Source organism: Balaenoptera acutorostrata, chromosome 3, assembly GCF_949987535.1.
Source record: "Balaenoptera acutorostrata chromosome 3, mBalAcu1.1, whole genome shotgun sequence".
In the NCBI taxonomy this organism is placed as follows: Eukaryota; Metazoa; Chordata; class Mammalia; order Artiodactyla; family Balaenopteridae; genus Balaenoptera; species Balaenoptera acutorostrata.
In genome coordinates, this window is record NC_080066.1 from 84,857,104 (window position 1) to 84,874,826 (window position 17,723).

Below are 17,723 nucleotides of genomic sequence, written 5' to 3' on the forward strand. Positions count from 1 at the left end.
GCAAATACCAAGGAGCACAATTTCTGGGGCATGTGGTAAGAGTATGTTTAGTTTGGTGAGAAACTGCCAGACTGTCCTCCAAAGTGGGTGTACCATTTTGCATTCCCACCATCAGTGAATGAGAGTTCCTGTTGCTCCATATTTTTGTCAGCATTTGGTGTTGGCAGGGTTCTGAATTTTGGCCATTCTAATAGGTTGCCTCTTCTTTTTCAGTGGTCAGTCCTTCACCTTGTCTCGGTAACTCACTCCCATGGTTTTATCCTAGACCATGTCATTACCAATAATCATAACTCTTCTATAATCCCAATTTCAAGCAGCCTACTTTTTGACTGCCCTCCTGTCTTCCTGTCACCTCCTCTACTACCCCACCTTGATTTATTGATTTATTACAGATCGTTGTTGATGTTGTTGTTTTGCCTATACCTGGGTGAAGTTCTGCTTGAGAGGAGGGGGACCTGGGTAGACATGGACCTGTAATTTTAAAACTTGAGGAACTCTATAGAGAATAGGCCTGTGTAGAGTGCTTAAGCCCCAAATTTGAGTATCTAGATTGTAGGAGGATATTTTTAGGCTCCTGGGGAATAAAGGAAAGTGGAAGAACAAGGATGAAGTAAGTGAAGGGAGAAAGGAGTGCCTCCTGTGCAGCTTTGCCCTTCACTGGATTTGCCCCCTTCCCTCTCCACAGACATTCTCGTCAGATCTTTGAGAGCCAGGCTCAGAGTTGTGTTTGAGTGGTTTCTGGGTGCTTGGTCTAGAAACCTTGGGAATATGTTGAAGTGATAGATTTGAAGAATCATTGTTAAAGATACTAATACTGAGCATTTTTTTCTCCTATATGGAAGATAATAGTGGAACCATGGATCTCTTTGGAGGTGCAGATGATATATCTTCAGGGAGTGATGGGGAAGATAAACCACCCACTCCAGGACAGCCTGTTGTAAGTAGAATTACCAGTGAGAATTGGAGGAGAGTATTAAGTCTCTCCCTTACGCTGGGAAGAGGAAGTCGATGAATGAATTGCAGTATGAAAGTACAACAGGCAGATGACACTCTCAGTTAATTAGGGAACACTTGGTTATAAGGAGGGTTAGGAATAACTGCCATGGCACATCCCTCCGCGGAATACTGCTGAGCAACGAGAAGGATGTAGCTATTGATATACGCAGCAACTTGGATGAAGCTCCAGGTAATTATGCTGAGTGAGAAAAAGCCAGTCCCAAAAGGTTACATACTGTATGAATCTTACTTATATAACCTTCTTGACGTGACAGAATTGTAGAAATGGAGAAGGGATTAATGGATATTAAGGAGGGATGAGGGCAAGAGGGAAGTGGATGTGGCTGTAAAAGGGCAGCATGAATCTTTGTGGTGATGGAAATGTCCTGTGTCTGCCTGTATCAGGGTCAGTCTCCTGGTTGTGATATTGCGCTATAGTTTTGCAAGATGTTATCACTGGGAAAAAATGGATAAGAAAAAGAAAGAAAGAAAGAAAGAAAGAAAGCACTGCCCAGCATGAGGTTGGCGTCATACCTTAAGAGTCTAGACTGCAAACACCTGTGAATTGAGAACCATTGATTTAAATGTTTTTTGTGCTTTGTTGATAATCTTCTCTGATTTTAATTGATAGAGTGACTTCATATTGAAGTGCCGATTAATTTCACACTTCTATCGATGAATATGTGGAAGGTAGATTTATCACAAAAGAGATATTTTCTTATAGTGATGCTTCCAAACAGATCTTGTTTTCCATGAGGTTTTTGGGGAGTTGGTTGGTAGGGGATGGATGTTAACCCTAAAGTCATGTCTCATTATACTTCTTATCTACCTAAGCAATTAAAGTGTGGAAGTTGAGCTAGACCACCTCTAAGGTCCCATCAAGATCTAAAGCTCTAAAAAAAAAAAAAAAAAAAAAAAAAAAAAAGATCTAAAGCTCTGTGACTCTTTTACTAGGATGAAAATGGATTGCCTCAGGATCAACAGGAGGAGGAGCCAATTCCTGAGACCAGAATAGAAGTAGAAATACCCAAAGTAAACACTGATTTAGGAAATGACTTGTATTTTGTTAAGCTGCCCAACTTTCTCAGTGTAGAGCCCAGGTAAGGGGATCAGTTAATAGTGTTTTTTAATGTTGGATAGAAATATGTAGAATGTTGATATTTTTCTTATTTTGTATGAGTTGACTAATCACAAAATGGAAAACTGGTTATGTAGCTCTGAAAAAATAAATCAAGTATATACTGTGATAGAAAAAGTATGGACTATTGGTAAAGGAGACTTTTAATGCTTGTAATTGTTTTTAGCAGTCTGGTATTTCTTATGAATTAACAGACACCACAAGTCTTTGGTTGTTTCTGACTAATGGATCCCTGAAAAAGCTGAAATTGAGAGTGGTGAAGTTTGCTAGAGAAACTGCAAATGTCTACTGTAGCAGCCATGGTGGATCTAGAAAAACTAATGGTTTTGGACAGTTAAACAGTGTTGATGGGTATTATTCACTAAGTAACATGCAAGCTCTTGTGCGATTTAAAATTTTTTCCCTAAGCAAAATGATGTGGAAAGCTAGAGTATGTGTGGTCTACTCTTTGGAAGACATATAAGAATAAAGAATAGTTTGAATATTTAGCCTTGCTTGCACTTTATTTCAAGCAATGTGTATTAACACCAAATTTCAAGACGGTACAGTAATTTGAATGCTTCCTTATAGTTGACCATTATGATTTTTAATTATTGTGATTTTTTAGAGTTGCATTATATAACAGTAATGATATTTCTTACAAAATGTGATTAATGGTTTATTTTAAAAACAATTTGTAGACCTTTTGATCCTCAATATTATGAAGATGAATTTGAAGATGAGGAAATGCTGGATGAAGAAGGTCGAACCAGGTTAAAATTAAAGGTACTATTCTGTGCTTTTTTTTTTTTTCTTTTATAAAGTAAAACCTGGGAATATTAACTTGAGACTTGAGCTTTTGAAAATGATTTTTTATGTTTCTTGTTTAATCAACAAACAAATTATCTACCTTTTCAGAATATTTTTAGAAAGAAAATACGTAGCTTTTTCTCTGTAAAAGCTGTCACTTTTCTGTTACTTTTCTCACTGTTAAACTTTTTTGATGCTTTAAAAAAATTATTAGCTACTTCCTTCAGAATAAGTTGTACTGTGGTTTGGTGTTTAGAACAGCTACCTCCATACGTACTGTGGGTTAAGTTCTAACAACTTCCTGCAAGGGGAATTTCTTCAGGCTCTTTGATCTTAGGATGAACAAATCAGATACAAAAGGAGAATTTATCACTAGTACCTAACACTTTACTGTATGGCTGTCTTTGTATTCTTCCGATTGTTCTTGTTCACTATTAGGAGAGATTTTTATTGTACTAAATTCCTAATGCTTCTCTTTGATACCTTGTACTATCTGGTTACCTCTATCCAAGGACAGCCTCTAATCTTCCTTTAATCAAGGAGGATGTAAGTTTAAGCATATGCTTTAGAGCTGAGTTGTAGCAGAGAACAAGAAGCAGTTGGGACTTCACTGGTGGCGCCGTGGTTAAGAATCTGCCTGAGAATGCAAGGGAAATGGGTTCAATCCTTGGTCCGGGAGGATCCCACATGCCGTGGAGCAACTAAGCCTGTGCGCCACAACTACTGAGCCTGCGCTTTAGAGCCCTTGAGCCACAACTACTGAGCCCGTGTGCCACAACTACAGAAGCCCACGCACCTAGAGCCCGTGCTCTGCACCAAGAGAAGCCACCGCAATGAGAAGCCCACGCACTGCAATGAAGAGTAGCCCCAGCTTGCCGCGCTAGGGAAAGCCCGCGTGCAGCAACAGAGACCCAGTGCAGCCAAAAATAAATAAATAATTAAAAAACAAAAAACATGAAGCAGTTGAACTCATGATACTGAAATTGGAGCTATGCATTTACAATTCTTAAATCTGAAGGATTTCCTGTAAATATATTTTTTTTTTCCTGGTGGATGTTGTACATGGTGTTAAAATATTAAGAAGTGGCAATCTGGCATTCTTAGAATTCGGGCTGAAATTTTAGAGTAATTCCATCTCTTCAAGTGTGATAGATCCACAAGTACCTAAAGAACCTTGATATATAAGATGGTTTCTCTAAAGTGCATGGGCTTCCAAAGCTTTTCAGTGAAATGTCATTACTCCTGCCTCTTAATGGAAGTGGAAGTCAAATGAAAAAATGGAGATAAGCAGGCACCATTAACTTGGTCAAGGTCACACAATTAATAAGAATAGTACTTAGACTGTTTCTGATGTTTTGCTGTTCTTCTCCTTGCTTTCCCACCCCCCACCCCATCCCAGTCTCCATTAGGTTATCTCTTAATATTTTTCCTCAGAACATGTGCATCTGTTGATTTAGGCTGAGCACTGTGAATTTTTCATGCCTGTTTTAGTACCTCTGGCATTGTTCTATTGCTTTTCTTTCTCATCATTTATATAAATTAATGTGATAGTGCCTTATTTGTTTACTTTTTATTGATTTTTGCATTTTCCCCTCACGTTCTATGATGATACGTCAGCAAGTGTCAGTGTATCTGTATTTTAAGACCATGTAAATCAGACTGTAGTGTAGGCATCAGAGTTTAAAAGTAAGTAGTTTACTCTAAAACCTTGGTGCTTAGAGTACAAAATGTCAGTGTATAACAGACTTTTTTATTTTATTTTTAAAAATTTTATTTATTTTTTATACAGCAGGTTCTTATTAGTTATCTATTTTATATATATTACTGTATATATGTCATCAATCCTAATCTCCCAATTCATACTCCCTTTCCCCCCCAACCCCCTGCTTTCCCCCCTTGGTGTCCATACGTTTGTCCTCTACATCTGTGTCTGTATTTCTGCCTTTCACACCGATTCATCTGTACCATTTTTCTAGATTCCACATATATGTGTTAATATACGATATTTGTTTTTCTCTTTCTGACTTACTTCACTCTGTATGACAGTCTCTAGGTCCATCCACGTCTCTACAAATAACTCAATTTCGTTTCTTTTTATGGTTGAGTAATATTCCATTGTATATATGTGCCACATCTTCTTTATTACAGTGGTTCGTTTTTTTTTTTTTTTAATGTTGAATTACTTGTCACAGGCAAGCTCTTTTTTTTTTTTTTTAATTTTATTTATTTATTTATTTATTTTTGGCTGTGTTGGGTCTTCGTTTCTGTGCGAGGGCTTTCTCTAGTTGCGGCAAGCGGGAGCCACTCCTCATCGCGGTGCGCGGGCCTCTCCCTATCGCGGCCTCTTGTTGCGGAGCACAGGCTCCAGCCGCGCAGGCTCAGTAATTGTGGCTCACGGGCCCATTTGCTCCACGGCATGTGGGATCCTCCCAGACCAGGGCTCGAACCCGTGTCCCCTGCATTGGCAGGCAGATTCTCAACCACTGCGCCGCCAGGGAAGCCCCGTGGTTCATTTTTGAAGTTTATAATTAAGTAAATAATTGTACCATCCAGATATATTTGTCTCTTCCATTGCAATACTTTTACCTCTTTTTTTTTCCTTCTGTAATGAGTGGTATATAAATTTAATTTTAAGTTTCAGTACTGCTTTTCACATTCTCCCAAGTTTTTCTGCTTACAGAAATCAATGTTCCTTTTATTAACTGTATTTTAAAATTTACTATAGTAAGTTGATTTTTGTGTATGTGTGTACAGTTCTGTTAGTGTTAATGCATGTATAGATTTGTGTAACCACCACCACAGTCAAGATACAGAATAGTTCTGTCACCCTAGAAAACTCCCTCATTCTATACCTTCTGTAGTTATATACTTCCCTACCTGTGACCCTTGACAACTACTGCTCTGTCCTGTCACTATAGTTTTGTCTTTTTGAGAATGTCATCATATAAATGGAATCATACAGTATGTAACCTTTTTTCTTTCACTTAGTGTAATGCATTTGAGACTTACCCAAATCGTTACATGTATCAGTAGTTCATTCTTACTTATTACCACCATTTGTTGTTTGTAGATTTTCTGATGATGCCCATTCTAACTGGTGTAAGGTGATACCTCAATGTAGTTTTGATTTACATTTCTCTGATAATTAGTGATGTTGAGCAACTTTTCATGTGCTTCTTGGCCATCTGTATGTCTTCTTTACAGAAATGTCTATTTAGGTCTTCTGCCCATTTTTTGATTGGGTTGTTTGTTTTTTTAATATTGAGCTGTTTCTATATTTTGGAGATTAATCCTTTGTCTGTTGATCATTTGCAAATATTTTCTCCCATTCTGAGGGTTGTCTTTTCATCTTGTTTATAGTTTCCTTTGCTGTGCAAAAGCTTTTAAGTTTCATTAGCTCCCATTTGTTTATTTTTCTTTTTATTTCCATTACTCTAGGAGGTGGGTCAAAAAAAGATCTTGCTGTGATTTATGTCAGAGTGTTCTTCCTGTGTTTTGCTCTAAGAGTTTTATAGTGTCTGGTCTTACATTTAGGTCTTTAATCCATTTTGAGTTTATTTTTGTGTATGGTGTTAGGGAGTGTTCTAATTTCATCCTTTTACATGTAGCTGTCCAGTTTTTCCAGCACCAGTTATTGAAGAGACTGTCTTTTCTCCATTGTATATCCTTGTCTCCTTTGTCATAGATTAGTTGACCATAGGTGTGTGGGTTTATCTCTGGGCTTTCTATCCTGTTCCATTGATGTATATTTCTATTTTTGAGCCAGTACCATTTTGTCTTGATTACTGTAGCTTCGTAGTATAGTCTGAAGTCAGGGAGTCTGATTCCTCCAGCTCCGTTTTTTTCCACTCAAGATTGCTTTGGCTATTCGGGGTCTTTTGTGTCTCCATACAAATTTTAATGTTTTTTGTTCTAGTTCTGTAAAAAATGCCATTGGTAATTTGATAGGGATTGCATTGAATCTGTAGATTGCTTTGGGTAGTATAGTCATTTTCACAATATTGATTCTTCCAATCCAAGAACATGGTATATCTTCTTCATCTGTTTGTGTCATCTTTGATTTCTTTCATCAGTGTCTTATAGTTTTCTGAGTACAGGTCTTTTACCTCCTAAGGTAGGTTCATTCCTAGGTATTTTATTCTTTTTGTTGCAGTGGTGAATGGGATTGTTTCCTTAATTTCTCTTTCTGATCTTTCGTTGTTAGTGTATACGAATGCAAGAGATTTCTGTGCATTAATTTTGTATCCTGCAACTTTACCAAATTCATTGATTAGGTCTAGTAGTTTTCTGGTGGCATCTTTAGGATTCTCTATGTATAGTATCATGTCATCTGCAAACAGTGACAGTTTTACTTCTTTTCCAATTTGTATTCCTTTTATTTCTTTTTCTTCTCTGATTGCCCTGGCTACCAAAAACTATGTTGAATAATAGTGGCAAGAGTGGACATCCTTGTCTCGTTCCTGATCTTAGAGGAAATGCTTTCAGTTTTTCACCATTGAGAATGATGTTTGCTGTGGGTTTGTCATATATGGCCTTTATTATGTTGCAGTAGGTTCCCTCTGTGCCCACTTTCTGAAGAGTTTTTATTATAAATGGGTGTTGAATTTTGTCAGAAGGTTTTTCTGCATCTATTGAGATGATCATATGGTTTTTCTTCTTCAATTTGTGAATATGGTGTATCACATTGGTTGATTTGCATATATTGAAGAATCCTTGCATCCCTGGGATAAATCCCACTTGATCATGGTGTATGATCCTTTTAATGTGTTGTTGGTTTCTGTTTGCTAGTATTTTGTTGAGGATTTTGGCATTATATTCATCAGTGATATTGGTCTGTAATTTTCTTTTTTTGTAGTATCTTTGTCTGCTTTTGGTATTAGGGTTGGTGGCCTCATAGAATGAGTTTGGGAGTGTTCCTTCCTCTGCAATTTTTTGGAAGAGTTTGAGAAGGATAGGTGTTAGCTCTTCTCCAAATGTTTGATAGAATTCGCCTGTGAAGCCATCTGGTCCTGGGCTTTTGTTTGTTGGAAGATTTTGAATCACAGTTTCAGTTTCATTACTTGTGATTGGTCTGTTCATATTTTCTGTTTCTTCCTGGTTCAGTCTCGGAAGGTTGTGTATTTCTAAGAATTTGTCCATTTCTTCCAGGTTGTCCATTTTATTGGCATATAGTTGCTTGTAGTAATCTCTCATGATCCTTTGTATTTCTGCAGTGTCAGTTGTTACTGCTCCTTTTTCATTTCTAAGTCTATTGATTTGAGTCTTCTCCCTTTTTTTCTTGATGAGTCTGGCTAATGGTTTATCAATTCTGTTTGTCTTCTCAAAGAAGCAGCTTTTAGTTTTATTGATCTTTGCTGTCGTTTCCTTCATTTCTTTTTCATTTATTTCTGATGTGATCTTTATGATTTCTTTCCTTCTGCTAACTTTAGGTTTTGTTTGTTCTTCTTTCTCTAGTTCCTTTAGGTGTAAGGTTAGATTGTTTATTTGAGAATTTTCTTGTTTCTTGAGGTAGGATTGAATTGCTATAAACTTTCCTCTTAGAACGGTTTTTGCTAAATCCCATAGGTTTTGGATTGTTGTGTTTTTGTTGTCATTTGTCTCTAGGTATTTTTTGATTTCCTCTTTGATTTCTTCAGTGATCTCTTGGTTATTTAGTAACGTATTGTTTAGCCTCCATGTGTTTGTGTTTTTTACATTTTTTCCCCTGTAATTGATTTCTGTCCTCATAGCGTTGTGGTCGGAAAAGATGCTTTATATGATTACAGTTTTCTTAAATTTACCGAGGCTTGATTTGTGACCCAGGATGTGATCTCTCCTGGAGAATGTTCCACGTACCCTTGAGAAGAAAGTGTAATCTGCTGTTTTTGGATGGAGTGTCCTATAAATATCAATTAAATCTATCTGGTCTATTGTGTCACTTAAAGCTTGTGTTTCCTTATTAATTTTCTGTTTGGATGATCTGCCCATTGGTGTAAGTGAGGTGTTAAAGTCCCCCACTATTATTGTGTTACTGTCAATTTCCTCTTTTATAGCTGTTAGCAGTTGCCTTATGTATTGAGGTGCTCCTATGTTGGGTGCATGTATATTTATAATTGTTATATCTTCTTCTTGGATTGATCCCTTGATCATTATGTAGTGTCCTTCCTTTTCTCTGGTAACATTCTTTATTTTAAAGTCTATTTTATCTGATATGAGTATTGCTACTCCAGCTTTCTTTTGTTTTCCATTTGCATGGAATATCTTTTTCCATCCCCTCACTTTCAGTCTGTATGTGTCCCTGGGTCTGAAGTGGGTCTCTTGTAGACAGCATGTATATGGGTCTTGTTTATGTATCCATTCAGCCAGCCTGTGTCTTTTGGTTGGAGCATTTAATCCATTCACAATTAAGGTAATTATCGATATGTATGTTCCTTTTACCATTTTCTTAATTGTTTTGGGTTAGTTTTTTTAGGTCCTTTTCTTCTCTTGTTTTTCCCTCTTAGAGACGTTCCTTTAGCATTTGTTGTAGAGCTGGTTTGATGGTGCTGAATTCTCTTAGCTTTTGCTTGTCTGTAATGCTTTTTATTTCTCTGTTGAATCTGAATGAGATCCTTGCCTGGTAGAGTAATCTTGGTTGTAGGTTCTTCCCTTTCATCACTTTAAATATATCTTTCCACTTACTTCTGGCTTGTAGAGTTTCTGCTTAGAAATCAGCTGTTAACCTTACGGGAGTTCCCTTGTATGTTATTTGTCGTTTTTCCTTTGTTGCTTTTAATAATTTTTCTGTCTTTGATTTTTGTCAATTTGATTACTCTGTGTCTCGGTGTGTTTCTCCTTGGGTTTATCCTGCCTGGGACCCTCTGTGCTTCCTGGACTTGGGTGGCTATTTTCTTTCCCACGTTAGGGGAGTTTTCAACTATAATCTCTTCACATATTTTCTCGGGTCCTTTCTCTCTCTCTTCTCCTTCTGGGACCCCTATAATGTGAATGTTGGTGGGTTTAATGTTGTACCACAGGTCTCTTAGGCAGTCTTCATTTCTTTTCATTCTTTTTTCTTTATTCTGTTCCATGGCAGTGAATTCCACCATCCTGTCTTCCAGGTCACTTATCCATTCTTCTGCCTCAGTTATTCTGCTACTGATTCCTTCTAGTGTATTTTTCATTTCAGTTATTGTATTGTTCATCTCTGTTTGTTTGTTCTTTAGTTCTTCTAGGTCTTCGTTAAACATTTCTTGCATCTTCTCGATCTTTTCCTCCATTCTTTTTCCGACGTCCTGGATCATCTTTACTATCATTATCCTTAATTCTTCTGGAAGGTTGCCTATCTCCACTTCATTTAGTTGTTTTTCTGGGGTTTTATTTCATTCCTTCATCTGGAACATAGTCCTCTGCTTTTTCATGTTGTCTATCTTTCTGTGAATGTGGTTTTCGTTCCACAGGCTGCAGGATTGTAGTTCTTCTTGCTTCTGCTGTCTCCTCTGGTGGATGAGGCTGTGTAAGAGGCTTGTGCAAGCTTCCTGATGGGAGGGACTGGTGGTGGGTAGAGCTGGGTGTTGCTCATGCAGGCAGAGCTCAGTAGAACTTTAGTCTGCTTGTCTGCTGATGGGTGGGGCTGAGTTCCCTCCCTGTTGGTTGTTTGGCCTGAGGTGACCAACACTGGGGCCTACCTGGGCTCTTTGGTGGGGTCAATGGCAGACCCCAGGAGGGCTTACGCCAAGGAGTACTTCCCAGAACTTCTGCTGCCAGTGTCCTTGTCCCCGTGGTGAGCCACAGCTTCCCCCTGCCTCTGCAGGAGACCCTCCAACACTAGCAGGTAGGTCTGGTTCAGTCTCGTATGGGGTCACTGCTCCTTCCCCTAGGTCCCAGTGCGCACACTACTTTGTGTGTGCCCCCCAGGAGTGGCGTCTCTGTTTCCCCCAGTCCTGTTGAAGTCCTGCAGTCAAATCCTGCTAGCCTTCAAAGTCTGATTCTCTGGGAATTCCTCCTCCCGTTGCCAGACCCCCAGGTTGGGAAGCCTGACGTGGGGCTCAGAACCTTCACTCCAGTGGGTGGACTTCTGTGGTATAAGTGTTCTCCAGTCTGTGAGTCACCCACCCAGCAGTTATGGGATTTGATTTTATTGTGATTGCGCCCCTCCTACTGTCTCATTGTGGTTTCTCCTTTGTCTTTGAATGTGGGGTATCTTTTTTGGTGACTTCCAGTGTCTTCCTGTCGATGATTGTTCAGCAGTTAGTTGTGATTCCGGTGCTCTCCCAAGAGAGGGTGAGCGCATGTCCTTCTACTCCGCCATCTGGAACCAGTGTCTCCAGACTGTTTTTCAAAACCTTGATGTGTGATGGAAAATAACCATGGACCCTTGGTTTCTTGAGTGATGTTCTAGAGACTAGGCTGACCATTTTTAAAGAGTCAGTTGGTGGTATAATTAACTCTTTAATGAGCAAAGAACCAGGTACAGTTTATGTACCTCTATGAGGTCCTCTGGCTTTAGAAGTACTTTGATGTGTCTTTCATCCCAGTAGGGTAAGACGTAGGAGTGTTTTATCCTTTCATAGCATCATTATTTGAATCACCTTATATAATAGGAAGCATTTTTCAAAGTGGCTTCTCAGTTAATAATGGCCCATATGTGTCTTCGTACTTGCATGTGGCTAACCTATTTTGTATGAGAAGGAAGGCAGGAACTGTGACAGATCATTTCGTTTCTTTTATTCAGGAAAATTTAAAACATATACAGATATAATGAGAACAGTATAATAAAATCTCATGTACCCGTCACTCATTTCAGTGGTTGTCAGGTTGGACATCTTGTTTCATCTGTATTCCCCACCCCACCTTACCCAGACTATTTGTTTCCAAATCTCAGATTTGACATCATATTTAATTCATGAATATTATCGAGTTTTTAATCAACCAGCTTCATAGTTGTTTGTTTATATAGTGAGGACTAAAGAAGTAAAGGGGAAAACTGGAGGGAAAACATTCGGACTCAGTTGTAAAGGCAGTTGCAATTAACAGAGGAGACCCAGAAAATCTAACTGGGAGTGGGAGCAGCTGCTGTTAGGGTTGGTGGTGAGGGCAGAGGCGGAGGGAAGCTTGGGCTTAGATCTATCGGTTTTCAAAATGTTGGCTTCTCTTTGACGCCATCTTAATTCACGTTTTCTTTATCCTCGTGAGTTTATCCTTTTTTTAATTCTTTACTGTCATTTTAGTGTGTTTCCAGGATGCAGCAGGGATAAACTACATGCATTTAGTGTGCTTTATTTTCCTGGAAGTCCCATTGAGGTTTTTTTTTTTTTTAATTAATTAATTAATTAATTTTATTTTTGGCTGCATTGAGTCTTCATTGCTGCATGCGGGCTTTCTCTAGTTGCGGAGAGTGGGAGCTACTCTTTGATGCGGTACACAGGCTTCTCATTGTGGTGGCTTCTCTTTTTGCGGAGCACGGGCACTAGGGTGCATGGGCTTCAGTAGTTGTGGCACATGGGCTCAGTAGTTATGGCTTATGCGCTGTAGAGTGCAGGCTCAGTAGTTGTGGCGCACAGGTTTTGTTGCTGCATAGCATGTGGGATCTTCCTGGACCAGGGCTCGAACCCGTGTCCCCTGCATTGGCAGGCGGATTCTCAACCACTGTGCCATCAGGGAAGCCCCCATTGAGTTTTCAATTTCAATAATAGTGGTTTTCATTTTAGGAAGCCCTTGAATATTTTCCACATCTGCGTGGTGCTCGCTCTCCCCCACCCCAAACCACCTCCTACCCCCCACCCACCCTGTAAAGTGAAGATAAAGTTAGACTCTAAACCTGCTCAAACCTGGGGGTTTTATTTTCATAAGGTGATTTTTTTTTTCCTTACCCATGTGTGGGGAGCTTCCCTAGGCCAGTTGGCAGAGTTTTTTAGTCCCACATTTATTGGGTTTTTAGCTCTGTGAGAGAACCTGTTTATACAGGGAGTCTCAATCCTAAATTGCCATATCATATGGCCTCAAGCCTTATTTCTTGTCCTCCTAGCTCTTCCTGCGTCTTAAAACTTCTGGAGTTTACCACAGATTTAGCATCTGCTGAGATGCTCTGGCACTGAGCTCTGTCTCTGGTTCTAGCACTAGGAGCTCAGAAATTCACTTAAGCGTACTTTCTTTCCTGTTGTTATTTTATCCGGAATCTCTAGGTGATTAAAACAAGAGGGTTTCAGTGTCTGTTTTTCTGTCACTATCTATGCACATTTATTCTGTGATTTTGTGTCTCTTGAGGAGAGAAGAAGCACAAACTACAGTGTTCTGAGGCACTTGTGTTTTAAAACAGGTAGAAAATACTATACGATGGAGGATACGCCGGGATGAAGAAGGAAATGAAATTAAAGAAAGCAATGCTCGGATAGTCAAGTGGTCCGATGGAAGGTGAGCACAAATGCCTGAAGAGTATGGAAATACCCAGAATGTGGCTGGGAGGGATCAAGCTTTGGAGTATGACCTTATTTGGGGTACACCTCTTATTAAAGAATTTCCATTGTTTAGTCCCTGGCATTGCAAAGAAAACCTGAGAGAAATAAATAGGCAGTTGAGGGTCATACAGGCTGGTGGAAGACATTAAAAGTAGGCTGGAAATGTGACCATCCTCTTTGGCTCCAGCATAGTAGTCTGGAAAAGTTAGACCAACTTCCCTCCCTCCTTACAAATTGACGCTTTAGTAAAACTGCCTTTCACTGGGAAGGTGGTAGAAGCTGAGTGAACGTCACAGCATGTTTTACTTCTAAGCATAAACATACAGAGTGTTTTACTTCTGTGTAGGTCGTTTTCCACATCATGCCTTCTTTATTCTTTCCTTCCTTCTGAATTCTGTGTAAGGAGAGAAAGCAGGAGCTGAATCACATTTCAAGTGAAGTAAAATGATAGAGTGAAAGCTTTCTGACTTACATGTGAAGTGTTCCTTCTTTTCAGCATGTCCCTGCATTTAGGCAATGAGGTGTTTGATGTTTACAAGGCTCCACTGCAGGGTGATCACAACCACCTTTTTATAAGACAAGGTACCGGTCTACAGGGACAAGCCGTCTTTAAAACCAAACTCACATTCAGGTAATTACTCTCATCAACGTACTATTTGTTACAATAAAAGCGGTGAAATATAGGTGTTGTTCAAAGTGCCTGACTCCTGATTGGCATAACCGTGCAGTATAGTTCCCCAAAGACCAAGATCTGGTTCTCAGCTCTGAAGGTTCAAAGGCTATATTGTCAAGTTGCTGTTTCACAGGGAACCAGGTCATGCTAACTAAACTTCCAAGAGACTGTTATGTAAACCAGAATGTCAGTTTATTAATTCTAGTGATTACTATAACTGCCAGGAGGCCTAAGAATACTTGCAGGTCAGTGCAGTAATTAGAGGTTGTTAGTGTGCATGGGATCAGAGGAAAGGCAGTGAGTTGGTGGGTGTGAAGGCTGAGGTTATCTCGTTCTTTAGGCTGCTACATCCATTACCTCTCCAAGGATGTGTCCCCCAAGCAGCCCAGGATACTCAGGTCAGCTGGCGAGAGCATCCCCCTTGTCTAGGCAGCGTAGGCACTACAATGAAACATTCTTGTTTTTCTTTTCTTGATTCTAAGCAGACCATCCTCCTTGGGTAATGCTTATCTTTGGAGAGGACACAATATTCTTGGTTGTGACTTACAGTTTTGAAAATTGTAATGGTCAAGATTATAGGCTTTGGAATCAGATAGACCTGTATCTAAGTCCCATTTCCACTTGCATGACCTTGTGTAACTTTCTCAACCTTTCCTTGCCTCAGTTTCCTAATATATAAAATGTAATAATTATCTCATAGAGGAGCTGTGACAATGAAGTCATGTAATATGTAAAACACAAAAGTACAGTGCTTGGCACTTAGTATTCAGTAAATGCTGCTTAAGCCCATCCATTTACTGCTTCTAGAGAGTAATTGTGCTGTGCAAGCCTTTTTTACTCCAGCTTTCCGTATTTCACTTTACTTGTGAGATAAGAATGTTTTAGTAAGCTACAGAATGAAGAAAGTTCAGAATCCCCATCTAGTATATTGTTTTTGTGTCCCTGCGTATTTTTTTCTAGGGAATAGGAAATGGTCACTGGCCTCCTTTGATGTTGATGTGACTGGCTCACAAATGTATTTGCTAAACAGTGAGGTATTTTTGTTCATTTCCTGCAGACCTCACTCTACAGACAGTGCCACACATAGGAAGATGACCCTGTCACTTGCAGATAGATGTTCAAAGACACAGAAGATTAGAATCTTACCAATGGCTGGTCGTGATCCTGAATGCCAGCGCACAGAGATGATTAAGGTATGTTGGCTGAGCTTTATCCTGGAATTTTGGAATATTAAGAATAGCATTTCCTAAAATGTTGTTCATCATCTCTTATTGACCCACTATTTATCCTTCCAGCTGGCATGAACACGGAGCTGGTTTCATTTCCTAAGCATTTGGCAAATGGGTAATATGGTGATAGTCCTAAAACAAACCCTGGCTTGGGTTCTCTCCCACCAGGTCCTGAGAGTTAGGCAAACAGATGACTGAAAGAATCTGAACTTTCACAGATAATTTCAAGGATGATTAAATCATCTATGTCTGGTTTAGAGTCCATGTCAAAAATCAGTGGAAATGCTCGAGATATTTGGTCTAGGTAGAATATAAATAGACAAGAAGTTTCCCCCCTTTTCTCCTGAAGGTAGGGGAGCTGGAGGGACTTGAAGACTCCAGGACCACACTGAGAGATGCCCTAAGCCCTCCCTCACATCCTCAGCTTACATGGAAATGCACAAGGAATCAGCTAGTTTGTTCTTAATCCCTATTCTACTGACAGTGATTTTTACTCTATACTCAGCACAACCACATACTATTTCATGAAACAGTGTCCAGCAACAGGATTAGAGTTGTATGCAGTAATAAAGCAATTAAATGAGGAATCAAAGAAATGCCAGAATATCCCTGACTTCTCATACCCTGGCCCTGCCTAGTGAACCCCAATGTGTAGAAGCCAGGCAGATGGAAGGGAATGAAGGCTCTGCTTTGGGGCTCAGGGACCCTCCCCACCAGAACCTCCCCATCCTGCCATCAGGAGCTGTGGGGAGCTCTCTGGGTTGAGGGCCCCAGACTGGAATATCTGGGCACCATGGTAGTTTGGTGGAGCCTGGGCAAGTCAGGCGTCTGTCTCAGGGGTGAAGAGAACCCGCCTCCCTCAGGCATCCACTGGGCATGAACGAGGTTCCTCAGGCTGGTCGCCACACTCTGGGCTCTGCCTGGCAGCACAGGGGACGCTGCGGCTCCCAAGGCTGTGCCGGTGCCGGTTCTGATGGGGCGGTTGGTGTGAGGGAGGGAGGCTTTGCCTCTTCACCCTGTGTTGTCTTCACGCCTTCGAACTGAACAAGATGATGACCATGTGTGGTAACAGAGGTGTAAAATGGAGAGAACTGTACCCTCAGGACACAGGAACTGGTGTTGTCCTGGGCGAGGCGTTTACCTGTTCTTTACAGTAAAGTAGTTTCAAGGGGGCACTAAGTGAGTTCATTTTTTGTTTTAAAGTTCAGTAATTTATTTGCTTCTTTACAGAAAGAAGAAGAACGTTTGAGGGCTTCTATTCGTAGGGAATCTCAGCAGCGCCGCATGAGAGAGAAACAGCACCAGCGGGGGCTGAGTGCTAGCTACCTAGAACCTGATCGATATGATGAGGAGGAGGAAGGTGAGGAGTCCATCAGCTTGGCTGCCATTAAAAACCGATACAAAGGAGGCATTCGAGGTGAGTTTGGGCAGAAATTAAATGTCATCATGTCAGGGTCCAGGAATTTATCTTTGCATTGAGCATACTCTGAATGCTCAGTCACTGGACATTTTATTTTTAAGGAACCAGTGTTAATGAGTGAGACATTTTGAGGTCTAAAGAGCTGAAGAGTCATTGTGGAATCCTTTCAGGTCAGCCTGGAAGGGTAGAAGCTGCCTGTGCTCTCTCGCTTTCAGACTCATCCCTTGAGCTTCTGCTTTCTGATTTGAAAGTCTGCTGATTATATTTGGAACTTCTCTCAACTTTTTAAATTACTAGTTAAGAATCAAGAAGTTCAGTTTTTAAGAATCAGGAAGTTCAGTTTTTCAGCAAATACATGTGTTCTCTTTCAGAGTTCTCCATTGCATATTCCTTTCTTTCACAAGTACCAATAATTTATAATGGTTAACATTTATTCAGCACATACTGAATCCCAGGCAAATACTCAAACATGCATCCTATTGGATCCTCATAACAATGTTAAGACCCAGTTACTACTATTGTCTTGTTCTTTTTTTAAAAAATTGATTACTAAACTAATTATATTAGTTTCAGGTGTACAACCTAATGATTCGGTATTTGTATATATTGTGAAATGATCACCATAATAAGTCTAGTTAACTTCTGCCACCAAAGATAGTTACGGAATTTTTTTTCTTGTGATGGGAACTTTTAAGGTCTGCTCTCTCAGCAACTTTTAAATATGCAGTACAGTGTTATTAACTTTAGTCACCACGCCGTACATTACATGCCCGTGACTGATTTATCTTCTAACTGGAACTCGTACCGTTTGACTCCCTTCACCCTTTCCTCCACCCTCCACACCACACCTCAGGCAACTACTAATCTGTTCTCTGTATCTATGAGCTTGGTTTTTTGTTTTCCTTTTTTTTACATCCCACATACAAGTGAGATCAAGCAGTATTCGTCTTTCTCTGTGTGACTTATTTCACTTAGCATAATGCTTCAAGGTCCATTTTTGTCTTGTTCTTACTGAGGAATTGGAGACTTTGAGAGGTTGAGTGGCTTGCCCAAAGACACATAG

The 17,723-nt window shown here is 39.9% G+C and overlaps 1 protein-coding gene across 1 annotated transcript in view; it reads left to right on the plus strand.

The window, feature by feature from the left end:
- LEO1 (LEO1 homolog, Paf1/RNA polymerase II complex component) overlaps positions 1-17,723 on the plus strand; it is a 53,776-nt gene that overhangs the window by 26,096 nt on the left and 9,957 nt on the right. The window contains exons 4-10 of the mRNA XM_007194886.3: positions 843-937; positions 1,951-2,096; positions 2,815-2,899; positions 13,200-13,294; positions 13,835-13,969; positions 15,069-15,204; positions 16,471-16,657. Of these exons, the coding sequence (XP_007194948.1) occupies positions 843-937; positions 1,951-2,096; positions 2,815-2,899; positions 13,200-13,294; positions 13,835-13,969; positions 15,069-15,204; positions 16,471-16,657 (879 nt within the window). The remainder of the gene's footprint in view (positions 1-842; positions 938-1,950; positions 2,097-2,814; positions 2,900-13,199; positions 13,295-13,834; positions 13,970-15,068; positions 15,205-16,470; positions 16,658-17,723) is intronic.